The sequence below is a fragment of the Triturus cristatus genome, chromosome 8 (assembly GCF_964204655.1).
Source record: "Triturus cristatus chromosome 8, aTriCri1.1, whole genome shotgun sequence".
Classification (NCBI taxonomy): Eukaryota; Metazoa; Chordata; class Amphibia; order Caudata; family Salamandridae; genus Triturus; species Triturus cristatus.
In genome coordinates this window covers 1,582,534,503-1,582,558,419 of record NC_140591.1, presented here as the reverse complement: position 1 = coordinate 1,582,558,419, position 23,917 = coordinate 1,582,534,503, and the positions used below count along the sequence as shown (strand labels likewise).

The following is a 23,917-nucleotide window of genomic DNA, read 5'->3' as shown; positions in this document are numbered from 1 at the left end:
TGTAGTGGTTGAGGGGTCTCAGGTCTAGTAAAGGTCTGAGCGACCCGTCCTTTTTTGGGATTAAGAAGTACAGAGAGTACACCCCTGTCCCCTGCTGGTTGACGGGCACGACCTCTATTGCACCTTTTTGCAGCATACTTAGCACTTCCTGCTGCAATAATGCTAGGTGCTCTACGGACATAGGACGGTGCTTTGGCGGTATGTCGGGTGGAGTGGAGGTTAATTCGAGACAGTAACCGTGCTGGATAATATCCCTGACCCACCTGTCTGTGGTGATGGTTTTCCACGTGGACAGGAACCGCTGGAGTCTCCCCCCGACAGGTGTTATGTGGTCGGGGGAAGGGAGAGGGCGTCACTGTTTGTTTTTGGGTGAGGACCTGGTGTTGCCGTAACCACGTCCTCTGCCCTTGGTGCTGGAGCCACGATATCCACCTCTGTTGGTTTTATCGTAGGTACTCTGTGTGCCCCCTTTGGTGTATTGCTGCAGTGACCCCTGGCCTCTAGCTGCTCCTCTATTCCTGGGGCGACGAAAGGAGCCACTACGAAATTGCTGTGTCTGCAGAGCCCCCATTGACTTCGCAGTGTCAGTGTCTTTTTTTATTTTTTCTAAGGTAGTGTCAACTTCGGGGCCGAATAAGTAGTCGGGGTTGACTGGCTGATTCAGGATGTGGTTTTGAATCTCTGGTTTGAATCCTGAGATTCTTAACCAAGCGTGTCGTCGTAACATGACGCTGGTGTTAATCGCCCTTGCTGCTGTGTCAGCAGCATCCAGTGCGCACTTAATGGATGCGTTGGTAAGGAGTTGTCCCTCTCTGATGAGGAGCTCCGCTGCCTCTTTGTATTCATCTGGCAGATGCTGGAGTAGCGATTCTAGCGTGTCGTAGTGTGAACGATCATAGCGGGCCAGGAGGGCCTGTGTATTGGCAATGCGCCAGATGTTTGCTGCTTGAGCTGCAATTCTTTTGCCTGAGGTCTCCAGCACCTTGGACTCCTTGTCTGGGGGAGGAGCATCACCTGTTTGCGAATGGGCTCGTTTGCGAGCGTTAGCAACTACCATGGAGTCCAGAGGTAACTGACCTCTAATGTACATAGGATCTCCGGGCGCAGGCTTGTACTTTTTTTCAATCCTGGGGTTGAGCACCCGTGCCCTGGTTGTTTCTTTGAAAATGTCCTTTGCAGGTTTGAGAACACCTTTCAACATGGGCAAAGTTTTGACAGTTCTCTCGGAGGAGGCGAAAGTGTCCACTAAGAAGTCTTCCTCAACAGTGTCAGAGTGGAGTTGTACTCCATGATTGGCGGCAGCACGTTCTATGAGGGCATTGAAGGCAGCAGTGTCCTCTGTGGGAGATGTTTTGGCGCTGTAAAGCTGCGTGTCCTGGGTATCTGGCGCGGTACCCTGGTCTGTAGGGTCATCCCATGCCTGATCTGGGTTCTGCTGCTCATCAGGATCGACATCCCCAGGGTAGGTGGTATCATCGCCCATGTAGTCCTCTACTGCGTCCGTTTCGGAAGGCGTAGGAGAAAAGGACTGGGGATCCTGATAGGAGGTTTGCAAGCGTTCATACAGAACCAGTTCCGACTCTGCTGGCAATTTGTGCTTCAGAGGTATTCTGTAGGAGTCCAAGCCCTTCTCTGGCGTGATCTTCCGTTTGCGGAGCATCAGTCTACCAGTGTCGGCGTCGATGAATTGTGGCTGTGAAGGCTCAGAATGTGTGTGTCCAGTAGATGGGGACTGTGTCTGGCGGACACGTGTTCGGATCTCGAACATCTTCGGCGCCGTGGATGGCAGCAAACCAAAAGTGAGGTTGGTTGGCGCCGAAGGTGCTTTTGGAGCCTTGTTCGTGTCGGGGCCCGACGTGGATCGGAGGGCTGCCCGTTCCCTGATGCGTTGCAACGACGCCGCGACTTGTCGCACTGAGAACGCCGAAGGTTCTTTGGTGCCGGTCGGTACCGTGGAGGTAGGCGTCGACTGCTTTGGGGCCACAGGGTCATCAATCCGAAGACAGGTATCAACGGTCGTTGGAGTTGATGACTTGGCGTGTGCCGCTGTCTTCGACGTGGACTCAGATGGAGCGGCCATTTTGACTTTGGTGGTCGGGGCCGACTGCTTCGGTGCCAGGGGCCGAGGCGCTTTTGTGGGACCGAGGGCCTTCTTTTTTGGGTCGGTACCGATATCCGCTGCAGCGAGTTCGGCGCCGAAATCCCTCTTAGTGCGTTCGGAGCCGACGGCCTTTGCTGGCGTCGAAGGAGTGGAGGTCTTCGAGGGCTTCGAGCCGATCACAGACAGTTTCACTTTTGGTTTCGGTGGAACTGGTGCGACGATTGGTTTCGGTTTCGTTGAAGGGAATCCAGTCGTCTTTGGTAATAATGGCTCGTTTGGGATGTTCGAGGCCGGGCCCGAAGGCGGGGCCGAAGAACTTTGGGATTGATCTCGGGTAAGGCCCGGAGGCGATCCCTTGACCTGAGCCGTAGAATGATGCACTTTGACGGCCTCCGTATCGACGGGTGGGCCTGGCTCTTCGCTAGAGCTATCTTCTTCGGCCCCAAAGGCCTCATCGTAGTCTCCTACCTCGTCGACGGCTTCTTCCCTGTGAAAAAGCACTTCATTGTCGTCTTCCGATCGGGAATCGTGTTCGGAAGCGGGGCTGGAGTTTACTTCTTCCACGCTCTCTACATCCTCGTCGCTGAAGATGTTGGCCGGGGCAGGCGCCGATTGCTGCGCTTCTAATCTCGCTGCCCGTCGATTCCGGAGAGTCTACTTCGATCGGAATCGGGCACAGGCCATACATTTCGATTCGTCATGATCCGGTGAGACACATTTGTTGCATACCGGGTGGACGTCGATGTGTGGGTATTTGGCGTGGCATACAGGACACCGTTTGAATGGGGTCCTCGATTCCATCGTCGATGTAAGTTCGATGTTCGGATCAAACGGATCCGAAAGGCTGGAAGAAGTTTCTAAACTAATCAAGAAAGCAGTCGATACCGAACGGGAACAGTACCGACGAAAACGAAAGGCCTTTTGGCCTTAAACTAAATTTTCCTAACTTGAGCTAAGATAAGCACATCCGAACCCAATGGCGGAAAAAAACAATCTAAGGATGGAGAGGATGCCCATGCGCACTGTGGTCCAGGGGAGGAGTCACCTATCTCGGGATACTTCGAAGACTCTTCCAGGACAACAACGTGCAAACATCCGGACCCAACACTAGGCGGCGATCTATGCACAGATATGAATTCAGCAGCCCACATGCCTCGAACAGAGGAGATAAAGGATTTAACAATACATATGTAGAATAGTCACTGATCTGTTCCAATGGAAGCACGTCCAGGGAGATGTAACAATACAGCCAATAGCAGGAGGCAGGCCTTGAGGAATGTATTCACCTACTCGCTACAGCGAGTAAGATTTTCAGGGTGATTTATTTGTTGGGCCTACCGGCCTAGTCTGGTGAGAAAGTGCATGAGCAATAAAGATGCCTTTAAATCTGGTTTTTATCTTGTTACATTTACTGTGTGATCAAAGGCAAACATCAAATGTCAGCTTATATCTTCTAACAATTTTTTTTTTTTCATCCTGCTGATTGGCATTTTCTTTTCTTTCTCCGACTTTAAAGTCAGAGGATTTGTAAAGTGAACTGTCTGACAATCGTGCTGGGCCCACAACATTTAGATAACTTGTAAATGAAATGTACATATATTTCAAAATTAAATTTCAGCAGTTAGGAGTGAGATAGGAACAAATATTTCAATAGGATCTAAACAAATCAGAATACCTTACGTAGTTATGTGCAAATGATAAATATTTGCTGATACCAGATTTCCACACTTTGGGCTAGATGTACGGTCGTTTTTTTTGCGGTCACAAACGGGTAATCGGCCTTTTTGCGACTGCAACAAACGGCCCTGGCATGTACAAACGCTATTTTGCGAGTCAGTGACTCGCAAAATAGTGTTTGTGACTCGCTATTAGCAAGGGGCATCCCTTTCTAATAGCGAGTAACAATGTAATGCACCATTGTTTTGCGACTGCATTTGCGGTCGCAAAACATTTGCAGTTTTCCACCTACTTCAAGTAGGTGGTAAGCCACTCGCAAACCGGAAGGGGTCCCAGGGCACCCTTTCCCCTTTGTGGGGGTGTGCGGAAATATTTTTTTAAGAGCAGGCAGTGGTCCCAGGCACCACTGCCTGCTCTTGAAAAATGAAACCAACGTTTCATTTTTCTTTTGTAAATGCAAAATGCAAAAAAACACTGCTTTATTAAAACAGCAGTTACAGACATGGTGGTCCGCTAACCCCAGCAGGCCACCATCCGGGTGAGTGCTGGCCATTCCTAATGGGGTCGTGAATAGCACCTACCCCATGAATATTAATGAGGCAGGCAATTTGCGACCCCATTAGGAATCGCTAACAGTGTCTGAGACAGTTATAAATTGCATTTTGCGAGTCGCAAAAAGTGACGCAATTTGCAAGTCGCACAATGTAAGGGTCGTACATCTGGCCCCTTATCATTTGCATGCTATGTAGTTTTATCAGTACAACTGTTAGTGAGCGGAATAGTTTGTGGCCATCTGAATTGAAATTATCTGTCTGTAAATGACAGTGTGCTACATCTTCCTTTAGTAATATTTTTATTAAAAGTGAGTTTTAAGCATGAACTGAGAACCACTTCTGCTTTGATGACAATGCAATTAATAAACTAAGTGACAAATCAGGGGTCATGTGTACCCTGTTTGTGAGCTACATTTTTATTATACAAGAAGCACAAGTTTCGTCTAGTGAATCGAACAAGGGTTTTTGTACAGCAGACATGTTGAACTCACATATTTAAAGGTGTTATCATATTTGATAATAAATAAAAAGGTGAGTTAGTAAAAAATAATATTTGCCTAGAAGACAGGATTTTGGGTCAATCACATTATAATTAGGCTGAGTAGATTCTTCAATTTTTCAAGGCCTGTGAGCTGAGACATAATACTCTTCTGAGTCACGTCAAAGCCCACCCTATGCATATTTTAAACACTTGGATACCAAAACACTCCTAAAAAATGTCTAATTATAATGAAGGAAACAAAACTAACAACTAATAGTGACAGATGCAAGTAGAGAGCACAAGTAAATCTAGGCCCTCAAAGAGCGTCTTCATGAATTAGTGAACACTGTCTTGAGTATACTGCCACTTGCTAACAATGGAAAATGTTAAACATCTGTTTGTGGCATGTAGTAATGTAGATTCACATGCAGTGCATACTCCTGCCATTTAGTGTAGGGCTTGGACTAGTGTAATTGTTTTTCTTCGAAGACGTTTGAGTCATTAAGTATGGTGACTCCACCTATTACTGGCAATAGGCATTAGCCTCAGCTCTGTGGTTAGACTGTTTCTCCGCACAGAGGGTGAGAGTAAATGGAGCATAACTACACAGAAGAAGAAGACCATGCGAAAAATGAAGTAAGAAGGCTTTCTGCCACAACCATAGGCTTCTGGGGAGGAGAGTGGGTGCATATGAAACTACAGCACTACATGCCACAAACAGATGCTTACAGGGCAACACATATTTTCTGTTTGTGGCATGTGTAAAGCAGGTCTTCTCTAAATAGTGGCAAGTCAGAGGATGATGCAGAGTGTATGGACTACAGCCTGGCCAATGTTAGCTTTTTGGCATGCTAAGACATCCACACGGTAATGATTGGTGAGAGTGTGTGGAGCAAGCCAGATATCAGCTGTAGCGATGTTGCCAAAGAAAACCATAGAGATCCCCTTTATGCGGGTAGATAGGGGTCTGAGAGGGATATGCAAAGATAGTTTGGCCTTAGCGTAACTGGTCTGGGTACATTTGACCGCCCATCTTGCTATTTCCGCTTTAGAGAGAGCATGGCCTCTGTGTGGTTTGGAAAATAATACAGAGTTGCTGTGTCTACCCAGAAGGGTTTTGTCCAGTCAATGTAATACACAAGGGCCTTTCTGACATCTAGTGTGTGAAGCACTCTCTCTGCCAGGTACTCTAGAAGTGGGAAGAACACCAGAGGTTCAATAGTTTAAGGTGGAAATAACTTGAATCACCTTGGGGAGAGATTTGGGGTTTGTCCTCAGGACTACCCTATCGGCGTGAGCTTAGAAGAAGAGTTCTTGAAGGGGTACAGCATGAAGCTCACTTATACGCCCGAGTATAGAGATGGCCACTAGGAAGGCTATCTTTCACGAAAGAAACTGCAAAAGGCTAAGAGTCAAGTGGTCTAAAAGGAGTGCCCATAAGGCCGGTGAGAACTATGTTGAGATTCAACAGGGGGCAGGTGGAAACCTGGGAGGAATGTCTTCTTAATTACTGGAATTGTGAAGACTGAAGTGTGTTCCTGTAGGAAGGTGGAATCTGACTGCATGGTTGCCCCCACTTTTTTCCTGGTGTTTTGCTGGTTTTTGACTTAGTTTGGCTGGGATCCTGCTATTCAGGACCCCAGCCTATCTGTTTTCCCCTTTAAATGGATAACCAGTACTTTAGGTACACTCCAGGTTGGATTCTGGGGTACCCTTATAAGTCCCTAATATATGGTATACTATGTACCCAGGGCATAGGTACCCCAGAGGCCTACCAAGGGCCGCAGCATTTATTATGCCACCCCTGGGAAGCCTTCCAAAATGACACAACAGGACTGCTACAGCAGCCTGTGTAAGGTGGTGCATTCACCCCTTACTGAGATATAGGTTCACTATATCTCTCCGTATCACTGCACATATAAACCTATCAGTCACCCCTATGGCAGGCCTTACCAATCCTGAAGGCAGGGTGCTGGGTTTTATGCGAGAGGGTGCCCATGCATGAGCAGAGCCCCTCTGCAGCCTTTGGAACCTTTATTCCGGGGTAGTTTGTGATGCAGCCAAACCAAATACTCTTAAGTGCATTATAACCAAACGGTAAATGCTAACTTTGGAATGGCTGCATGGAAACATGTCGTGTTTGGTGTCAAACACCTTGGAATCATACCCCCACACCAGTAACTGGTGTGGGAGTATGATCCCACCCTTCTAGAGGGAGAGACATGACATACCCAGTACCAGCTAACAGAGCCCTGGCATCACAAAATGGATGCTGCCAGCCACAGACACAAGTCTGCCCTCCTGCTGCTGGACGAAACTCCGGCAGGGGAGGCCTGGACAATAGGTTTCCTGTCACAGGGAGGTGTCACCACCTCCCAGACAGGCTTTAGTGTATTGGGGCTGAATGGGTGCACTCCAACAGTGCCTTGAAGTCTGCACTGGGGGCACATTTGATGTCCCTGTGCATAGTCTAGCTCAAACCGGTTGCAGGGGCTACCAGCCCCTGCTCTGGCGCGAAACTGGACAAAGGAAAGGGTGTAGCCACCCCTCTTTCCTGACCCTCCCATAGGTGGGTCCCTAGAGTTTGTCCCACCCCTTCCTTGGGTATAAGATAGGAACCCCTGGCTACAAGACTTTAGATTTACCTGGACGAAACTGATACATTATCCTGGAACTTCGACGATCTACAAGGCTCTAGATGACTGAAGGATCTCTCTTGGAGTAAAGGAGTTACTCCCCTGCTTGGCAGGCACCAAAGACGCATCTGCCCGTTTTGCATCTCCAAAGCTCCCACCGGACTCCGAAGAATTTGCAACACAGGAGGTGGGTTCCAGACTTCCCAGAGGTCGACCCGAGCTCCCAACAAAGCTGAGACCCGTAGCCCTCGTGGAGACCGTGGAACCAGAACCCTGGACACCGTGCACATTTGCAAGTGCATATGCTTCTCGTCGATCCTTGAGGCTGTGCTTTGGGCTACTTGTAGTCCACACCCCGAGCAGTGTTTCCACCGAAGAGCACTGGCCTACACTCACCGAGTGTCCCGTGGGCTGGTATTGTGACTCCTCTTGAGGTTCCTTCGCGATCCCTGGTCCGTTGACTGGTGGGTCCCTGTGAAGGCAACTTTACTTCTTATTGGGCTTACCTGGTTGCTCCAGACATGCCCTGACTCTCGATCACTTGGGAAGTCCCCAGGACCTTACTGGTCCGCACCGAAGCATCTTTTCTCTTCCTGCGTGGGTTGCTGTTGCCAAGGCTTGTTGGGTTCAATCCGAGCACCAACACCGCAGCACTCGACATCCTTCGTGGGACAGCTCGAATCCAGCTCCTGGTCGTCGTCGACGCCTTCTGGTTCTCGTGGCTGCAGAGTCAAGCTTCACCTCTTCGCACCTGAAACACCCAACATCGGTGGGCATTCGTCTATCGTGCCCCTGGTCACTGGCAAGTGCCCCAGACTCTGTCCCCTCTGCTTTCAGGTTCTTCTGATCTTCGATCGAGGCTTGGATCACACCGGACACTTTTCTCCTTCCTGGCAGCAGCACTTTGCAGCAGGTCGCCATTGAAATCAAGGACGATTCCCAACACCATTTGACACCTATGCACCCGGCTTCCCTGGGTGAGGTAACTTGAGTACTCAGGTGCTCCCGTGGGTGTTGGCCCTAGAACCCCCTAAGTCTAAAGGGATTTGCTCAAAATCTTCTCCTAAGTGTCCTAAACCTTTAAAATTCCAACCGCGACTTTCCCATAGAATAGAACGGGGTTCGCGGCTGTGTTCTCACACTGCACACGTCCCCCGTGGGTCTCCTGTGTCACTACCTTGGATGGTTCCTTGGGGTCCCAGCGATTCTACGTGCTCTAGGCACTGCGTCTAGTTAAGTCGTGGTTCTTATACCACTTTCTTAATATATGGTTTGGTCTCCCCTGGGGCCCATTGTATATTGTGCTATTTACTGTTGTTTAATAACTGTATGATTGTGTGCCTTGCTCTCCAACTTCATAAAGAGGTTGGTAGAGTGTGTTTAGAAATAAATACATATATTTTATATATATACCTTGTGTGGTTATCCTTTCATTTAGTGACTCAAGAGGTTATAATCTGGTAAACCAAGCTGCTTTACACTCCTTCAAGACTTAGCCTGAACGCTGCTCTCCATGGCTACCACTAGGATAGCTTTCAATAACGGTTGTCTTAAACCTAATCATCAATAAGGGTTGTTTGGACTGGTGCAAGGTGCCCACTATAACTAGTGGACAGCATATACCAGGCCAACTTCTCACAGTTCCCTGTTCTGAAGGTAGGCGCCAATAGTGGCCAAGTGAAGACCAATGGGCGGCGAGAAACCCCTGCAGTCTTCCCCCATTAGGTGTAGTGTAATCAGGGGAAGGAGGAGGAAATCATTGTTTAGCTGTGGCGGCTGATTTAACTCTGGCCCTTCTACTTCTTCCTTTGGAGTAACTGCCCTTCTAACCTCCTGTGGAGTCGCCACATGATGGCGTTTGTTGGAGCTGCTGCCTCTGGTAGGAGGCAGATGCCTCAGAAGAGTTTGACTTGGAGTTGCCTCTATAGTAGTGCCTTCGAAAGGAACCATGTAGTCAAGGCATTTGGAGAGCTCCCATCGCCTTTGCAGTGTCCATATCCTGTTTGATCTTTTCCAGCATCTCATCAACCTGCGGTCCAAAGAGATGATCCCTATCGAAAGGCAGGTTGAGGAGATGCTATTGTACCTCTGGTTTAAAACCAGGGACAAGCAGCCAGGTGTGGCGTCTAATCAGAATTCAGGAGTTAATGCCATGCATTTAGCAAAAAGAACAAATGGACGGAATTCGGAACAAATCAAACATTCACCCCCAGTCACAGATCTGGGTTTAATTTATTGTTGTGTTGCTCTCCACACCACCCAAGTTTGGACCCAGCCATATGCAAATCAGTCTTGACCCTGCTCCACATGGGAACAGTCCAGCCTGAACTGCCAAGCCAGGTCCTGACTGGAAACAAGAATCCTGGGACCGGTTTTGAGGTATCAGCCCTCATCAGCCAGGTTAGCATGAATCCAGTGGCACAGTGAGGACGGGACCCATGTCTGGGCATAACCTTCCCACTTAGGGCGACAAAAGCAAAAAGAACAAATGATGGACGGAACGCTGAACAAATCAAACATCCACCCCCAGTCACAGGTTTCATCTATCGATTTTTTGCTCACCACTCCAGCCCAGTTTGGACCCAGCCATATGCGCTGCGTTTAGGCCACAGCAGATAGTGATGCTAGAAATTAACTTCTCTTCTGAGACAAGCTTGTTTCCTTGCTTTCTGAAGTCATCTGAAAGGTGTTGGAGGAGCTCCTCCATCTCATCCCACTGAGCAAAGTCCTAACATAAGAGCAGTCTAATGGAGTTTGCAATTCTCCAGTGGTTTACCGATTGAGCGGTGATGCGTTCGCCCACTGCATCAGTCTTTCTGCTTTCTTTATCTGGGGAAGGAGCATTGCCAGTGCCCTTTAAGTTTGCTCGTTTGCGTGTTGAATGAGCCATCCAAGTCAGGTATAAGTTTTTTTTTAAATCATCCCTTGGGGTCACTACCCTAGCTTCTACAGGATCTGTAAAAGGTTTCAGGAACAGTTCTTAGCAGGTCTTTCAGCATTGGACGATAGTGCACCGACCTTTGGGCAGAGCAGAGTCTCTCTACGAGGAAGTTCTCATTCACGTCCTCTTGATACCTATGCAGCTCTACCTTGTGTAAGGTGGCAGCCCTGCTAATGATCTTGTGATACAAGTTGGAAATATCGGAAGGGTATGACTTTGCATAGTAGAGGTCAGGGTCCGTATCTACAGGTGGGTCAATGGTATAGTCATCCCATGGATCGTCACCAGCACCCAGGCCAATCAGTGCCTCGTACAGATCAAGGGGGTATGAGGGGCTCCCCCTCATAACTGGAGGACAGTGATCCCTCTGGTTAGTGTGTTTGAGGAAGGGGTGGTGGTGGTGGAGGAGGAGGTGCAGATGCAGGGTGCCGAGGTGGTGCTGGACTAGTGCCCCTGTCACAATGCTTCCTCAACTTGGGTGGAGGAGAGTGTTCTTGTGCAAGCTCCTCCTCAAAAGTCAGCTTCTGTTTGCTGGAAACAAGGTCTTGCTTTGACTCAACACAGACGTTCTTTGCACGACGTGTGTAGAGTGGCCTTCCGGAGCCGATGGGATTTTGGAAGCCAAGGTAGGTTTCCGTGGCAGCTTCAAAGTTGTTGTCAGTACTGATGGCAGAGTCGCTTCAGTGGCTGGATTGGCCTTCGTCCAGCGCCAATCATGCCTTCAGGCTTTGGTGGACGGGAAATCTGAGTGTGTGCTTTGAGGCTTGATGCCCAAACCTCTCTAGGTTGGTGCTGGTGTAGAGGGGAGTGGTGGTTTGTACTCGTACTCAAAGTCTTCTGCTGGACGAGGTGCAGGTCCCCTGACTGAGTCGGAGCGAGAGCCCAGTTCCAGGCTGAAGCAAAGGGCCTAGTGGCCCGAAGTCTCTGGCTGTGGCTGCACCTCAATGTCTTGGTCCCCAAAAGAGATCAGGGGTGTCATCATCTTGGCAGTGTGCCATGGCATGCTGAGCTAGGCACCAATCCAGTCTGTACTGGAGCGTCATTTTGGATCAGAAGGTGAGGCAGGAGGCGCAACATGCCTTGTCGCACTCCAGTGAAGACACAAGCTATAGACCTGATGGTGATATGTCCAGGGGAATTTGAAATGGCTTTTTGGACAGTACTGGAAAGGGGTTCTTTCCATCAGAGAGCCTGCATTCTTGATGGAGAAAAAGGAGGAGAAGACGTAGGGAAAAGACAAGTGCCCCCAAGAGAGGGGTTATGAAAAGAACTCGGTCGTCAAGGTTGACGGAGGTTACCATGGTTGAAGCAGAAGGAAGATTGTTCATGCAACTGATGAGAGATAAAGGCGTCGACCAGGAGCTCACAGGATGCACATCCAAACAAGACAGCGGAAAGAAACAATTTGAAAATGGAATCGATGCCTATGCGCATTACAAGTAACAGGTGGAGTCACCATACCTCATGACTTGAAGCCTTCTTCAAAGAAAAACAAGTTGTACATGTCCGAGCCCAAAACCAGATGGCAGGAGTATGCACAGCATGTGAATCAACAGATACACATGCCACGAACATGAAAGTTTATCAAATCCGTAGAAAGGAAATACCTGCATGGTTTTGTGGTGTGTTCTGCTGACACAACAAGAAAATGTACTTAAATCTCATCACAAGCCCTCATTAGGATGGAAAAAAGAAAATGACCATATGTCAGGTCCTTACATCACATTTGATAAGTTTACATTAAGCATTACATCAATCTTACCTCGCCTATGTGAACCCGCTGGTGTTTGACAAGCTCGGATCGCCACCTGAAGCTTTTTCCGCACTGGACACACGGGAAGGGCCGCTCCCCAGTGTGCGTTTTCAGGTGCGTGGTCAGGTGCTGCCGCTGGACGAAACTCTTGCCACACTGGGCACACTGGTAGGGGCGTTCCCCAGTGTGAATCCTTTCATGGATGATGAGGGAGGTGTTGCGACGGAAGCATTTCCCACAGGCATTGCAAATATAAGGTCTGGCACTCTTATGGTTCCTCTGGTGTTTTATCAGATCATAACTCCGTACAAAACTCCTTTCACACTGAGTACATGGAAAGAGTCGCTCTTTTGTGTGGATCGGGTTGGCAATGGGAAGGGATTTTTGATCCATGCAGCTGTCCTTGATCTCAGCAGATATATGTGGACCGTCTTCTGCTTGAATTGCACCTTCAGTGGATTCCTGTAGTCTGTCTCCTGAATTCTGCAGTCTTTCCAGTTCCTGTCTCCCCTCTGCAATCAAGAGAGCACTGTGTTTGGATTCTTTTGAGAAGGGCCCCAACGCCCCAGAGTCCTCAGAACATTTCCCATTTCCTGATGGATGAAGAATAAAACGGTTTATCAAAGGAAATTATCTTACATCATCTTTTTTCTTAACTGACAAAGTTGTAAGCACCTACAAGCGATTCAGTTTAAAGTGGGTACTAAACAAAAAATTTCAACTACAGTCACTCAGAGCACATTGTTTCTCCCTATAGAATCATAGTTTTATGTATTACAAGTGTAATATAACATTTTCATCTTTACAAGGCCATTTTTTAACTTGTATCTCTTAACATATAACCAAACACAAACAGTATTTTGAGTGATGGGATCGAGATCATGGAAACTGCATCCTAGAAGAATCGAAAAGTTACCTATCATTATCTCTGGTATTTATTTGTTGGAAAAAATAAATATATATATATAAAAATTTCCCTTGCAGTCACAAAGTTAGTGGCGCACACTCGAGTCCAGTTTAATTATTTTATTTGTTCACCCAAACTGACTGACAAGCGCGTTTCAGCCATGACAGCATTTGTTAATACGAAGAATGAATATATATATATCTCCCACTGGCGGTCGCCAGTAGGTAGTTACAGTTAGGACCTATTATCCATAGGAAACCTGCAACATTCTATTTGGAATAACTTTCGCACCGGTTGACAAATCTTCGCGAAATTTTCGAAACTGGTGGGGCGCTCCAGTCCGCTCCTATCCTGAAAGTCTCGGGGTGATTCTTCAAACAGGGGCCGAGAAAAAAGGGGGGTCCCAAAACCATTGAAATTCCTCCGTTATATTTAGTTCTACTAACTATAACTCGCGCGCCCGCAATCCACTGCTGATGATGTCACATATTACATCATTCATGACATGGTCAGAGACATCACTGATGACATCAACCAGTAGATGTAATATATGACGTCATCAGCAGTGGATTGCAGGCGCGCGAGTTATAGTTAGTAGAACTAACTATAACGGAGGAATTTCAATGGTTTTGTACGAGTGAAATGTCCAGGGATAGATTAGATAGATAGATTAGATAGATAGATTAGATAGATAGATTAGATAGAGTGTTGGAGATAGATAGATAGAGTGTTGGAGATAGATAGATAGATAGAGTGTTGGAGATAGATAGATAGATAGAGTGTTGGAGATAGAAAGATAGATAAGATAGATAAGATAGATAAGATAGATAGATAAGATAGATAAGATAGATAGATAGATAGGAGTGTTGGAGATAGATAGATAGATAGATAGATAGGAGTGTTGGAGATAGATAGATAGATAGATAGATAGATAGAGTGTTGGAGATAGATAGATAGATAGATAAGATAGATAAGATAGATAAGATAGATAAGATAGAGTGTTGGAGATAGATAAGATAGATAAGATAGATAAGATAGATAAGATAGAGTGTTGGAGATAGATAGATAGATAAGATAGATAAGATAGATAAGATAGATAAGATAGAGTGCGATAGATAGATAGCTAAAGGGCGATAGATAGATAGAGTGTTGGAGATAGATAGATAGATAGATGATTAGATAGATAGATAGATAGATGATTAGATAGATAAGATAGATAGATGATTAGATAGATAAGATAGATAGATGATTAGATAGATAAGATAGATAGATGATTAGATAGATAAGATAGATAGATGATTAGATAGATAGATGATTAGATAGATAGATGATTAGATAGATAAGATAGATAAGATAGATAAGATAGATAAGATAGATAAGATAGATAAGATAGAGTGCGATAGATAGATAGCTAAAGGGCGATAGATAGATAGAGTGTTGGAGATAGATAAGATAGATAAGATAGATAAGATAGATAAGATAGATAAGATAGATAGATAGATAAGATAGATAAGATAGATAAGATAAGATAGATAAGATAGATAAGATAGATAAGATAGATAGAATAGATAAGATAGATAAGATAGATAGGAGTGTTATAGATAGATAGATAGATAGATAGATAGAGTGTTGGAGATAGATAGATAGATAAGATAGATAAGATAGATAAGATAGATAGATAGAGTGTTGGAGATAGATAGATAGATAGATAGAGTGTTGGAGATAGATAGATAGATAAGATAGATAAGATAGATAAGATAGATAAGATAGATAAGATAGATAAGATAGATAGGAGTGTTGGAGATAGATAGATAGATAGATAGATAGATAGATAGATAGATAGGATAGATAAGATAGATAGATAAGATAGATAAGATAGATAAGATAGATAAGATAGATAAGATAAGATAGATAAGATAGATAAGATAGATAGGAGTGTTGGAGATAGATAGATAGATAGATAGAGTGTTGGAGATAGATAGATAGATAAGATAGATAAGATAGATAGATAGAGTGTTGGAGATAGATAGATAGATAGAGTGTTGGAGATAGATAGATAGATAGATAGATAGAGAGATAAGATAGATAAGATAGATAAGATAGATAGATAAGATAGATAAGATAGATAGGAGTGTTGGAGATAGATAGAGTGTTGGAGATAGATAGATAGATAGATAGATAAGATAGATAAGATAGATAAGATAGATAGATAGAGTGTTGGAGATAGATAGATAGATAGATAGATAGATAGAGTGTTGGAGATAGATAGATAGATAAGATAGATAAGATAGATAAGATAGATAAGATAGATAAGATAGATAAGATAGATAGATAAGATAGATAAGATAGATAGATAAGATAGATAAGAGTGTTGGAGATAGATAGATAGATAGAGTGTTGGAGATAGATAGATAGATAGATAGATAGATAAGATAAGATAGATAAGATAGATAAGATAGATAAGATAGATAAGATAGATAGATAGATAGATAGATAGATAGATAGGATAGATAAGATAGATAGATAGATAAGATAGATAAGATAGATAAGATAGATAAGATAGATAAGATAGATAAGATAGATAGATAAGATAGATAAGATAGATAAGATAGATAGGAGTGTTGGAGATAGATAGATAGATAGATAGAGTGTTGGAGATAGATAGATAGATAGATAAGATAGATAAGATAGATAGATAGATAGATAGAGTGTTGGAGATAGATAGATAGATAGATAGAGTGTTGGAGATAGATAGATAGATAGATAGATAAGATAGATAAGATAGATAAGATAGATAAGATAGATAAGATAGATAGATAAGATAGATAAGATAGATAGGAGTGTTGGAGATAGATAGATAGATAGATAGATAGATAGAGTGTTGGAGATAGATAGATAGATAGATAAGATAGATAAGATAGATAAGATAGATAGATAGAGTGTTGGAGATAGATAGATAGATAGATAAGATAGATAAGATAGATAAGATAGATAAGATAGATAAGATAGATAAGATAGATAGAGTGCGATAGATAGATAGCTAAAGGGCGATAGATAGAGTGTTGGAGATAGATAGATAGATAGATAGATAAGATAGATAAGATAGATAAGATAGATAGATAGATAGATAGATAGATAGAGATATATATCCACAAGAAATCCCTCCAGCCGGAAAGAAAAACGGGATGCACTCTTGACAACCTTTTATGCGCTTTATTTTCTTTATATTTTCACTGCATGGGGTACAGGCAATAGCTGATCTACGCGTTTCGGTATTCCTGATACCTTGCTCACGATCAACTGTTTGTTTGGTCCCGCCCTCTTTAAGTTCAATTGAAATTACATCATTTCCTGGCGGTTTTCAAACACCCCTGTGCATTCTGGAGAATGTAGTTTTGAAACCAAATGTTTCTTTATGTTGTATATGTCCTTCTTATTTATTTACACTCTAATGTTTTATTTGAAAAGTCCAGTCAGCATTATTCGTCATGCGCGCTTTATCTTTTCTTCGCTTTACCTCCTCTGGTGGAGATTAATCTTATGAGAGATAAGTTCTTTTGGATCATTGATTTCCATTTTTCCGATTTGTTCTTCCATGTTTTCATCCCTTGACTGCCTTTTCTTTTTATTTTACTGTTTTCATGTTCTTGTCTTCTTTTTTATAGATGTATGTAGAGCTCTTCTGACTGGTTAAGGCCGTGCGGATATAATGTTCGTAATTTTAAAATGTAACGTGACTCCTTCTGTCTCAATTGTCTTTCTCGATCTCCCCCACGTTCTTTCCTTGGAATGGTCTCAATTCCATAGTATTTCAATTTTTTCCAGTCTCCTTGATGGACTTGTTCCATATGTTTTGCCACCGCGTTGGATTTGTCTTTATGTATTGTAGCTCTTATGTGTTCCAGTATTCTCTTTTTCAATTCAAAGATGGTACTCCCCACGTACTTCAGTGGGCAGGGACACTCCAACACATAAATCACATATTGCGTCTTGCACGTTATTAATTGGCGAATCTCCCAGATTTTGTTGTTTGCCATCTTTATGTTTTTTGTCTGTTGGGCAATTTGGCAGGCTTTACACATATGACATTTTATGAAACCTTTTGTCTTCAGCCATGTAGATTCCTTATCTTTTCCTTTGAAGTGACTATGGATTAGATGATCCTTCAAGTTCTTTGCTCTCCTGTATGTTACCATCGGATGCTTTCCTACTAGTTCCTTCACAGTAGGATCCAACTGTAGTATCTTCCAGTTTTTTCTCAAGATGCTCACTATTTGTTTGCTTTCCAATGAATAATCCATTATTAGCCGGATGGTCTCAGGTTCGGTTTTCTTTGATTTTCTGGATAGACAATCCTCTCTCGTTTTGCTGTTTGTTTTTTCCCAGCATTTTTTTACTATATTGGTGTAGTATTTTCTTTTTTTGAATCTTTCCATTGTATTTTGTCCGTGTATTCTCCATTCATCTTCTTCACTGCATATTCGCCGAATCCTCAAGAACTCCCCATAAGGGATACTTTAAATTAGGGTTTTTTGGTGGAAGCTTGTTGCTTACAAGGTGGCATTGGTTGCTGTACTTTTTCTGTGTAAAGTTGTTTGTATGTGGCCGTTTTTGATGTATATTACCGTGTCAAGGAATACCACTCTTTCATTACTGATCTCATATGTAAACTTTATATTTGTTTTGCTGTTATTTAGTAACTCAAAGTATTCCTTGAATTCCAATTCCGTGCCATCCCAGATGATGAATAGGTCATCAATAAACCGTTTCCAACTGACGACCTTATTCACCATTCTGTCATTACTTTCACACCATGCAACCTCTTTCTCCCAATATCCCATCGCTAAACAGGCATAACTGGGACTAAAAGAAAATCCCATTGCAGTCCCGTTCCTCTGGCGATACACCTCATCTCCGAAAACAAAGATATTCTTATTCAAGCATATTGATATCATATCAAGGAGCATCTTGTTATGTTCACTGTATTTGATGTTACGTTCTTTCAAAAAGAAGTCACATGCCTCCAGGCCCATGTCATTTTCAATGTTAGTATATAAGGATATAACATCCATTGTTACCAATTGATATGTGTCCTGCCAGGGAGTGTTTTGCAGTAGTCTTAACAGGTCTGTTGTGTCCTGTATATAGGAGCTGAGTTGAGTTACGTAGGGGTTTAGGAAGAAGTCAATATAGTTGGCCATCGGTTCTAACAATGAACCTTTCGCTGACAGGATAGGTCTACCAGGTGTTTTTTTGTGATCCTTATGAAGTTTTGGCAGAAAATAAATTGTGGCTGTAATTGGATGGGACACTGTTAGATATTTACATTCTTCTTCATTTATCAGTTCCCGTCCTGCCCATTCTTGAAGCCTGTTATCAACTTTTTCTTTTATTTCTAGGGTGGGATTCTTTTTCAATTTTTCATAGTAATTTGTGTTTCTTAGTTGGCGGTGTGCTTCCGCTACATATGCTGCTTGTCATATGTGTAAAGCCTGCCAAATTGCCCAACAGACAAAAAACATAAAGATGGCAAACAACAAAGTCTGGGAGATTCGCCAATTAATAACGTGCAAGACGCAATATGTGATTTATGTGTTGGAGTGTCCCTGCCCACTGAAGTACGTGGGGAGTACCATCTTTGAATTGAAAAAGAGAATACTGGAACACATAAGAGCTACAATACATAAAGACAAATCCAACGCTGTGGCAAAACATATGGAACAAGTCCATCAAGGAGACTGGAAAAAATTGAAATACTATGGAATTGAGACCATTCCAAGGAAAGAACGTGGGGGAGATCGAGAAAGACAATTGAGACAGAAGGAGTCACGTTACATTTTAAAATTACGAACATTATATCCGCACGGCCTTAACCAGTCAGAAGAGCTCTACATACATCTATAAAAAAGAAGACAAGAACATGAAAACAGTAAAATAAAAAGAAAAGGCAGTCAAGGGATGAAAACATGGAAGAACAAATCGAAAAAATGGAAATCAATGATCCAAAAGAACTTATCTCTCATAAGATTAATCTCCACCAGAGGAGGTAAAGCGAAGAAAAGATAAAGCGCGCATGACGAATAATGCTGACTGGACTTTTCAAATAAAACATTAGAGTGTAAATAAATAAGAAGGACATATACAACATAAAGAAACATTTGGTTTCAAAACTACATTCTCCAGAATGCAAAGGGGTGTTTGAAAACCGCCAGGAAATGATGTAATTTCAATTGAACTTAAAGAGGGCGGGACCAAACAAACAGTTGATCGTGAGCAAGGTATCAGGAATACCGAAACACGTAGATCAGCTATTGCCTGTACCCCATGCAGTGAAAATATAAAGAAAATAAAGCGCATAAAAGGTTGTCAAGAGTGCATCCCGTTTTTCTTTCCGGCTGGAGGGATTTCTTGTGGATTTGAAGCGGTGTGGTTCAACCGCAGGGATTTGCACCCACGAGGAGCGCTGCAATCACCCGGTAACTGGGAACCAGCGGAGTGTATGTATGTATGTATGTATGTATGTATGTATGTATGTATGTATGTATGTATGTATGTATGTATGTATATAGATATATATATATATATATATATATATATATATATACACATATATATACATATATATTTTCACTGAAAAAACCATAGGTTTCACACATGTTATAGTTAGCTGGACATTTCACTCGTACAAAACCAAATGAACGGATGTTTGATTCTTTATTAGCATGAGTGACTACGTGTGTGAGTAACTTTATGGATGAGTGGCGTTGTGTAACAGAATGTATAGGTGTATGAATACATATGATGAGTGAGTGCATGTATGAGTGACTGTATAGGACTGTTGGTGAATGAGTGGATGTGTATGTGGATCTTACAATTAGTGAATAGGTTGTTGTAACTGGTATTGGTATGTACATTGTTTTGAAAATTTTAATTTCTATTTTTGAATGTGTGTATGAAAGGTTATATTAGGGGGAGAGGAGGTCTGCCACTCTATCACAAGGATGATGTCATCAGTGAGGTCATGAGTGATGTCACTGACCATGTCATGAGTGATGTAATATGTGACGTCATCAGCAGTGCATTGCGGGCGCGCGAGTTATAGTTAGCTGAACTAACTATAACGGGGGAATTTCTATGGTTTTGTAAGAGTGAAAAGTCCAGCTAACTATATCGCCCCTGAAACCTATGGTTTTTTCAGTAAATTTCTAAGGTTTTTTAAATGCTAATTCCTAGCTATAACGTGCCTGAAACCTATGGTTTTTTCAGTGAATTTCAAAGGTTTTTTAAATGCTAATTTCTAACTATGCCTACAGAGATAGGACGTGTGAAGAAAGAAGGAAAAACGCACAGAAAGAAAAAAAACAAATGCAGAAAGAAGCAACAGAAGTCCTCAAAGACGAAGAAAAGTGCAGGAAGAAATATAACATGCAGAAAGAACAAACAGAAGAGCAGAAAGAAGCCTTGTTGCAAAATCATCCTGTACCCTCAACTTTTTCAGACGGATACTGGTGGTAACTGAGTCTGCCTAAGCAGTCCTAGAGCCAGTGCTATGTTAAAAGTCACTCAGAATACAGTGAAAACACCTACATACACAAGGGCACACTATGCGTTGGGGTCCCCCTGTGATTAGAATGACCTCCTCTGTAAGCCCCTAGTGTATAATAGGGCAGGGGATTAAAACTACCTCTTAAAACGCACCACAGGGCGTGTTTGCACACGTCACCTCATGCCCCGTCCCCTCCCTTCCCCACTGTGTAAACACACCCTGTAGCCATTTTAAGTTGGAAGATTAAGTCCCCTTGAATCCTGAGGGTCCCTAGGGTCCAACTAGACCACTAGGTACCTCCAGTAAGCGCCACAGAGCTGCGTTGCAGAGAGGTGCAAAAAGTGGCACGGCCTGCACCACCTCTCTGCAACGCAGAGCAGTGGTGCTTACTGGAAGCACCTGGTGGGCTAGTTGGACCCCAGGGTCCCTCAGCATTGAAAGGGAATTATTTCCCCAACTTAAAAACGTGCCACAGGACGTGTTTGCACACGTCACATCAGGCCCCGTCCCCTCCCTTCACCACTGTGTAAACGCGCCCTGTGGCCGTTCTGAGTTGAGAGATTAAGTCCCCTTGAATCCTAAGGGTCCCTAGGGTCAAACTAGCCCACTAGGTACCTCCAGTAAGCGCCACAGAGCTGCGTTGCATGGAGGTGTAAAAAGTGGCGTGGCCTCAGAACACCTGTCTGCAACGCAGCTCCCTGGCGCATACTGGAGATACCTGTTGGGCTAGTTGGCCCTCAGGGACCCTCAGTATTGAAGGGGAATTAATTCCTCAACTTACAACTGGCCAGGGGGCGCGTTTGCAGAGTGCTGCAAGGAGGGGGCATGGCCTCCGGTGCGATGCCGGTCTTTTATTTATTTATTTTTAAGAAGGAGGGCTGTGTGGCCCCCTTTCTTTTTCTAATTTATTAGCCCTGGGGACCCCATCCCCCAGGGCCTACACCCTAATTTTTTGTTGTTGAAAAAAATTAATTTGGCCCTCCCAAGGCCTTAATCGGCCCCGGGGACCCAACCCCCGGGTCATGGCCTTTTTTTTTATTCTTTAGGAGGGGGGCTGTGTTGCTGGACAAACCGTTTGTACCTATCACCATGACGATTTGCGTGATATTCATTAAAAGGAGACTATGCATGAATCCACGTAGAATGTATTCACACCGCTAGTGAAGCTCTGACATGTCTGACACCCTACCGTGCCTAATCCCGGCGCCCCCGCTGGTGGGTACTCTCCAAGTAGACACCCTTGTCGTTTATTTATACAAACATGGGTAGCTATTGACGGGCACATTTAATACACATGCACACCGAACCATTCAAAGGGGATTCGACAAAAATTCGACCAAACAATGCAAGAAACCCCCTCACGGTTAATAAAACACACATCCACCGCCGGATGTGTAATACTTTTTATTTTACTCTCTGGAAAGGAGACAAACCTCACTTGAGAGTCACAGCGTGCTCCTGGCTGAGTCCAATGCTGTGCTACACCCACCATTGCCTGCCGAGTGCCACACACCTCTGTGTTGTATTCCACCATCTAGTGCTTATGCTATGACACTCTCTAGCCCATGTGCACTGGAACACCACCCCGTTAATATGTCATGCCACACTTGCCTTCGCACGGGTTATATTGGCCCATCTAACGTGCCTTCCTCGATGCCTATGTTATAAAGCACAAGTAAGTAACAAAAGAAATACCAATACTGAAAAAACTTTATTGTCCGCCTTTCTTTGGCGGAGGATTATATTGAATGAAAACAACATAAGCCAATAACCTATTTTTACCTCTATTTATTTGATCTTTCAATTCTTTCAGGGTCACTTTTATTTTTGAGTGGTTTTTTAAGAAACAAATTGTATAACATGTAACTAAATACAAACATTAGCTGTGGACATATAAAACTTTATCACTTCAGACACACTCAATTTTTCACGTTCTTCAAACATACATTCATTCACATACCATACTGCGCAGTTCCAAACATACAAAGTAACACACACCTATCAACAGATATTTTAAATTCTTACAGGGAATATTTACATGAGGGCCATAGAAACATATTTTGTCAAAATGGAGCACAAAGATGCAAACATTTTTTAGGGGTTATTTTAAACACTTATGGCCCAAGGGTAATGGTCGACGCGTTTCAAGCCCCGTCTATTCCTGGGGCTCTCATCAAGACCTAGAAGCTTTGAGGGAGGCAAAAACGTCCTAGGCTTGTCTGAGGACTTTATGTGTGTCTCGCCTTGAAGGAGTGGTGATTTATTGATGGTTGTTCACAATCTCTTCGCTCAGGGTAACGTGTCGGTGGGGGAATCTTTTCAGGAATAGGTTTCAGCTACTTCATGCTCACAGCGGTAGCGGCTCTTAAATCCGCGTGTACACAGCTTGAGTTTACTCTGTGGCTGCAAATCTTGCGAATTTCTTTCCGTTGTAGAGACAAGTTCTACTGTGTTATAAAGCACAGCGTTATGCCATACTTATTACAATCTGGGATCCATATCTTTGTCACAGTGCATATGCAATGTTACACTACCCAGCACATATTTTATATTACAACTTTAGAGACTACTTAGGTTACACAACACTGCCCTGTGCATATTACACTCCAAGGCGCATATCGCATAGCACGCGATAGTGCCTGTGCTATCTCGCGCTCTCCAATGAATCTGTCATTGCGCACAATGTATTGCATATTATATTTCACGCCCCGGTTCATCTTATATCACACTTTTTGGTGCATAGTTTATACCATATACTATATCTAGTTTTCATTTTCAATCGTGCTCTCAGGACTGTTCTATATAACACTGCGTCCACCTACCCTTTCACGGGCATTACATTTTGCGATGGGGGGTGGAAGGTCAGGGGATGTTTCTGCCAAGTGAGCCCGGAGTCACAGTCCCAAACGTTCTCTTCTTCCTGAATAAAAGTGAGATTATGCTGCATACTTGTTCATATTTTAAGTAGTTCGCACAGACACACATTTTAAAAACAATAAAGTTCCTAATACCCACCTTCTATGAACAGTTAGCTTGCTGCCCCATCCACCTCCTCCCTATCCTCTGTTGTCTGAATCCATGGACTAGCCTCCTCCCTCTAGCCTCCTCCCTCCTGCCATGCATGGTCTGATGTGCTGCCACTGCCCTCCATTTAGCATGATGTACCAGTCCACTCCTCCTGCCCTCCATTGCCCAATTCTATGGGCAATCATTGACCTCCTGCTTAGCCTCTGTGCTTAGCTTGCTGCCCCTATTCTCCTTCCCCCTGCCCTCCGATGTCTTTGTGCATGCCCCTGCTCCATCCTTTTTGACCACCATGTT

The 23,917-nt window shown here is 43.9% G+C and overlaps 1 protein-coding gene across 3 annotated transcripts in view; it reads right to left on the bottom strand.

Moving 5' to 3' along the window:
* LOC146806240 (uncharacterized) overlaps positions 1-23,917 on the bottom strand; it is a 231,090-nt gene that overhangs the window by 52,835 nt on the left and 154,338 nt on the right. For all 3 annotated transcript variants that reach the window (XM_085623481.1, XM_085623483.1, XM_085623482.1), the window contains exon 10: positions 12,153-12,736. In XM_085623481.1, the coding sequence (XP_085479607.1) occupies positions 12,153-12,736 (584 nt within the window). The remainder of the gene's footprint in view (positions 1-12,152; positions 12,737-23,917) is intronic.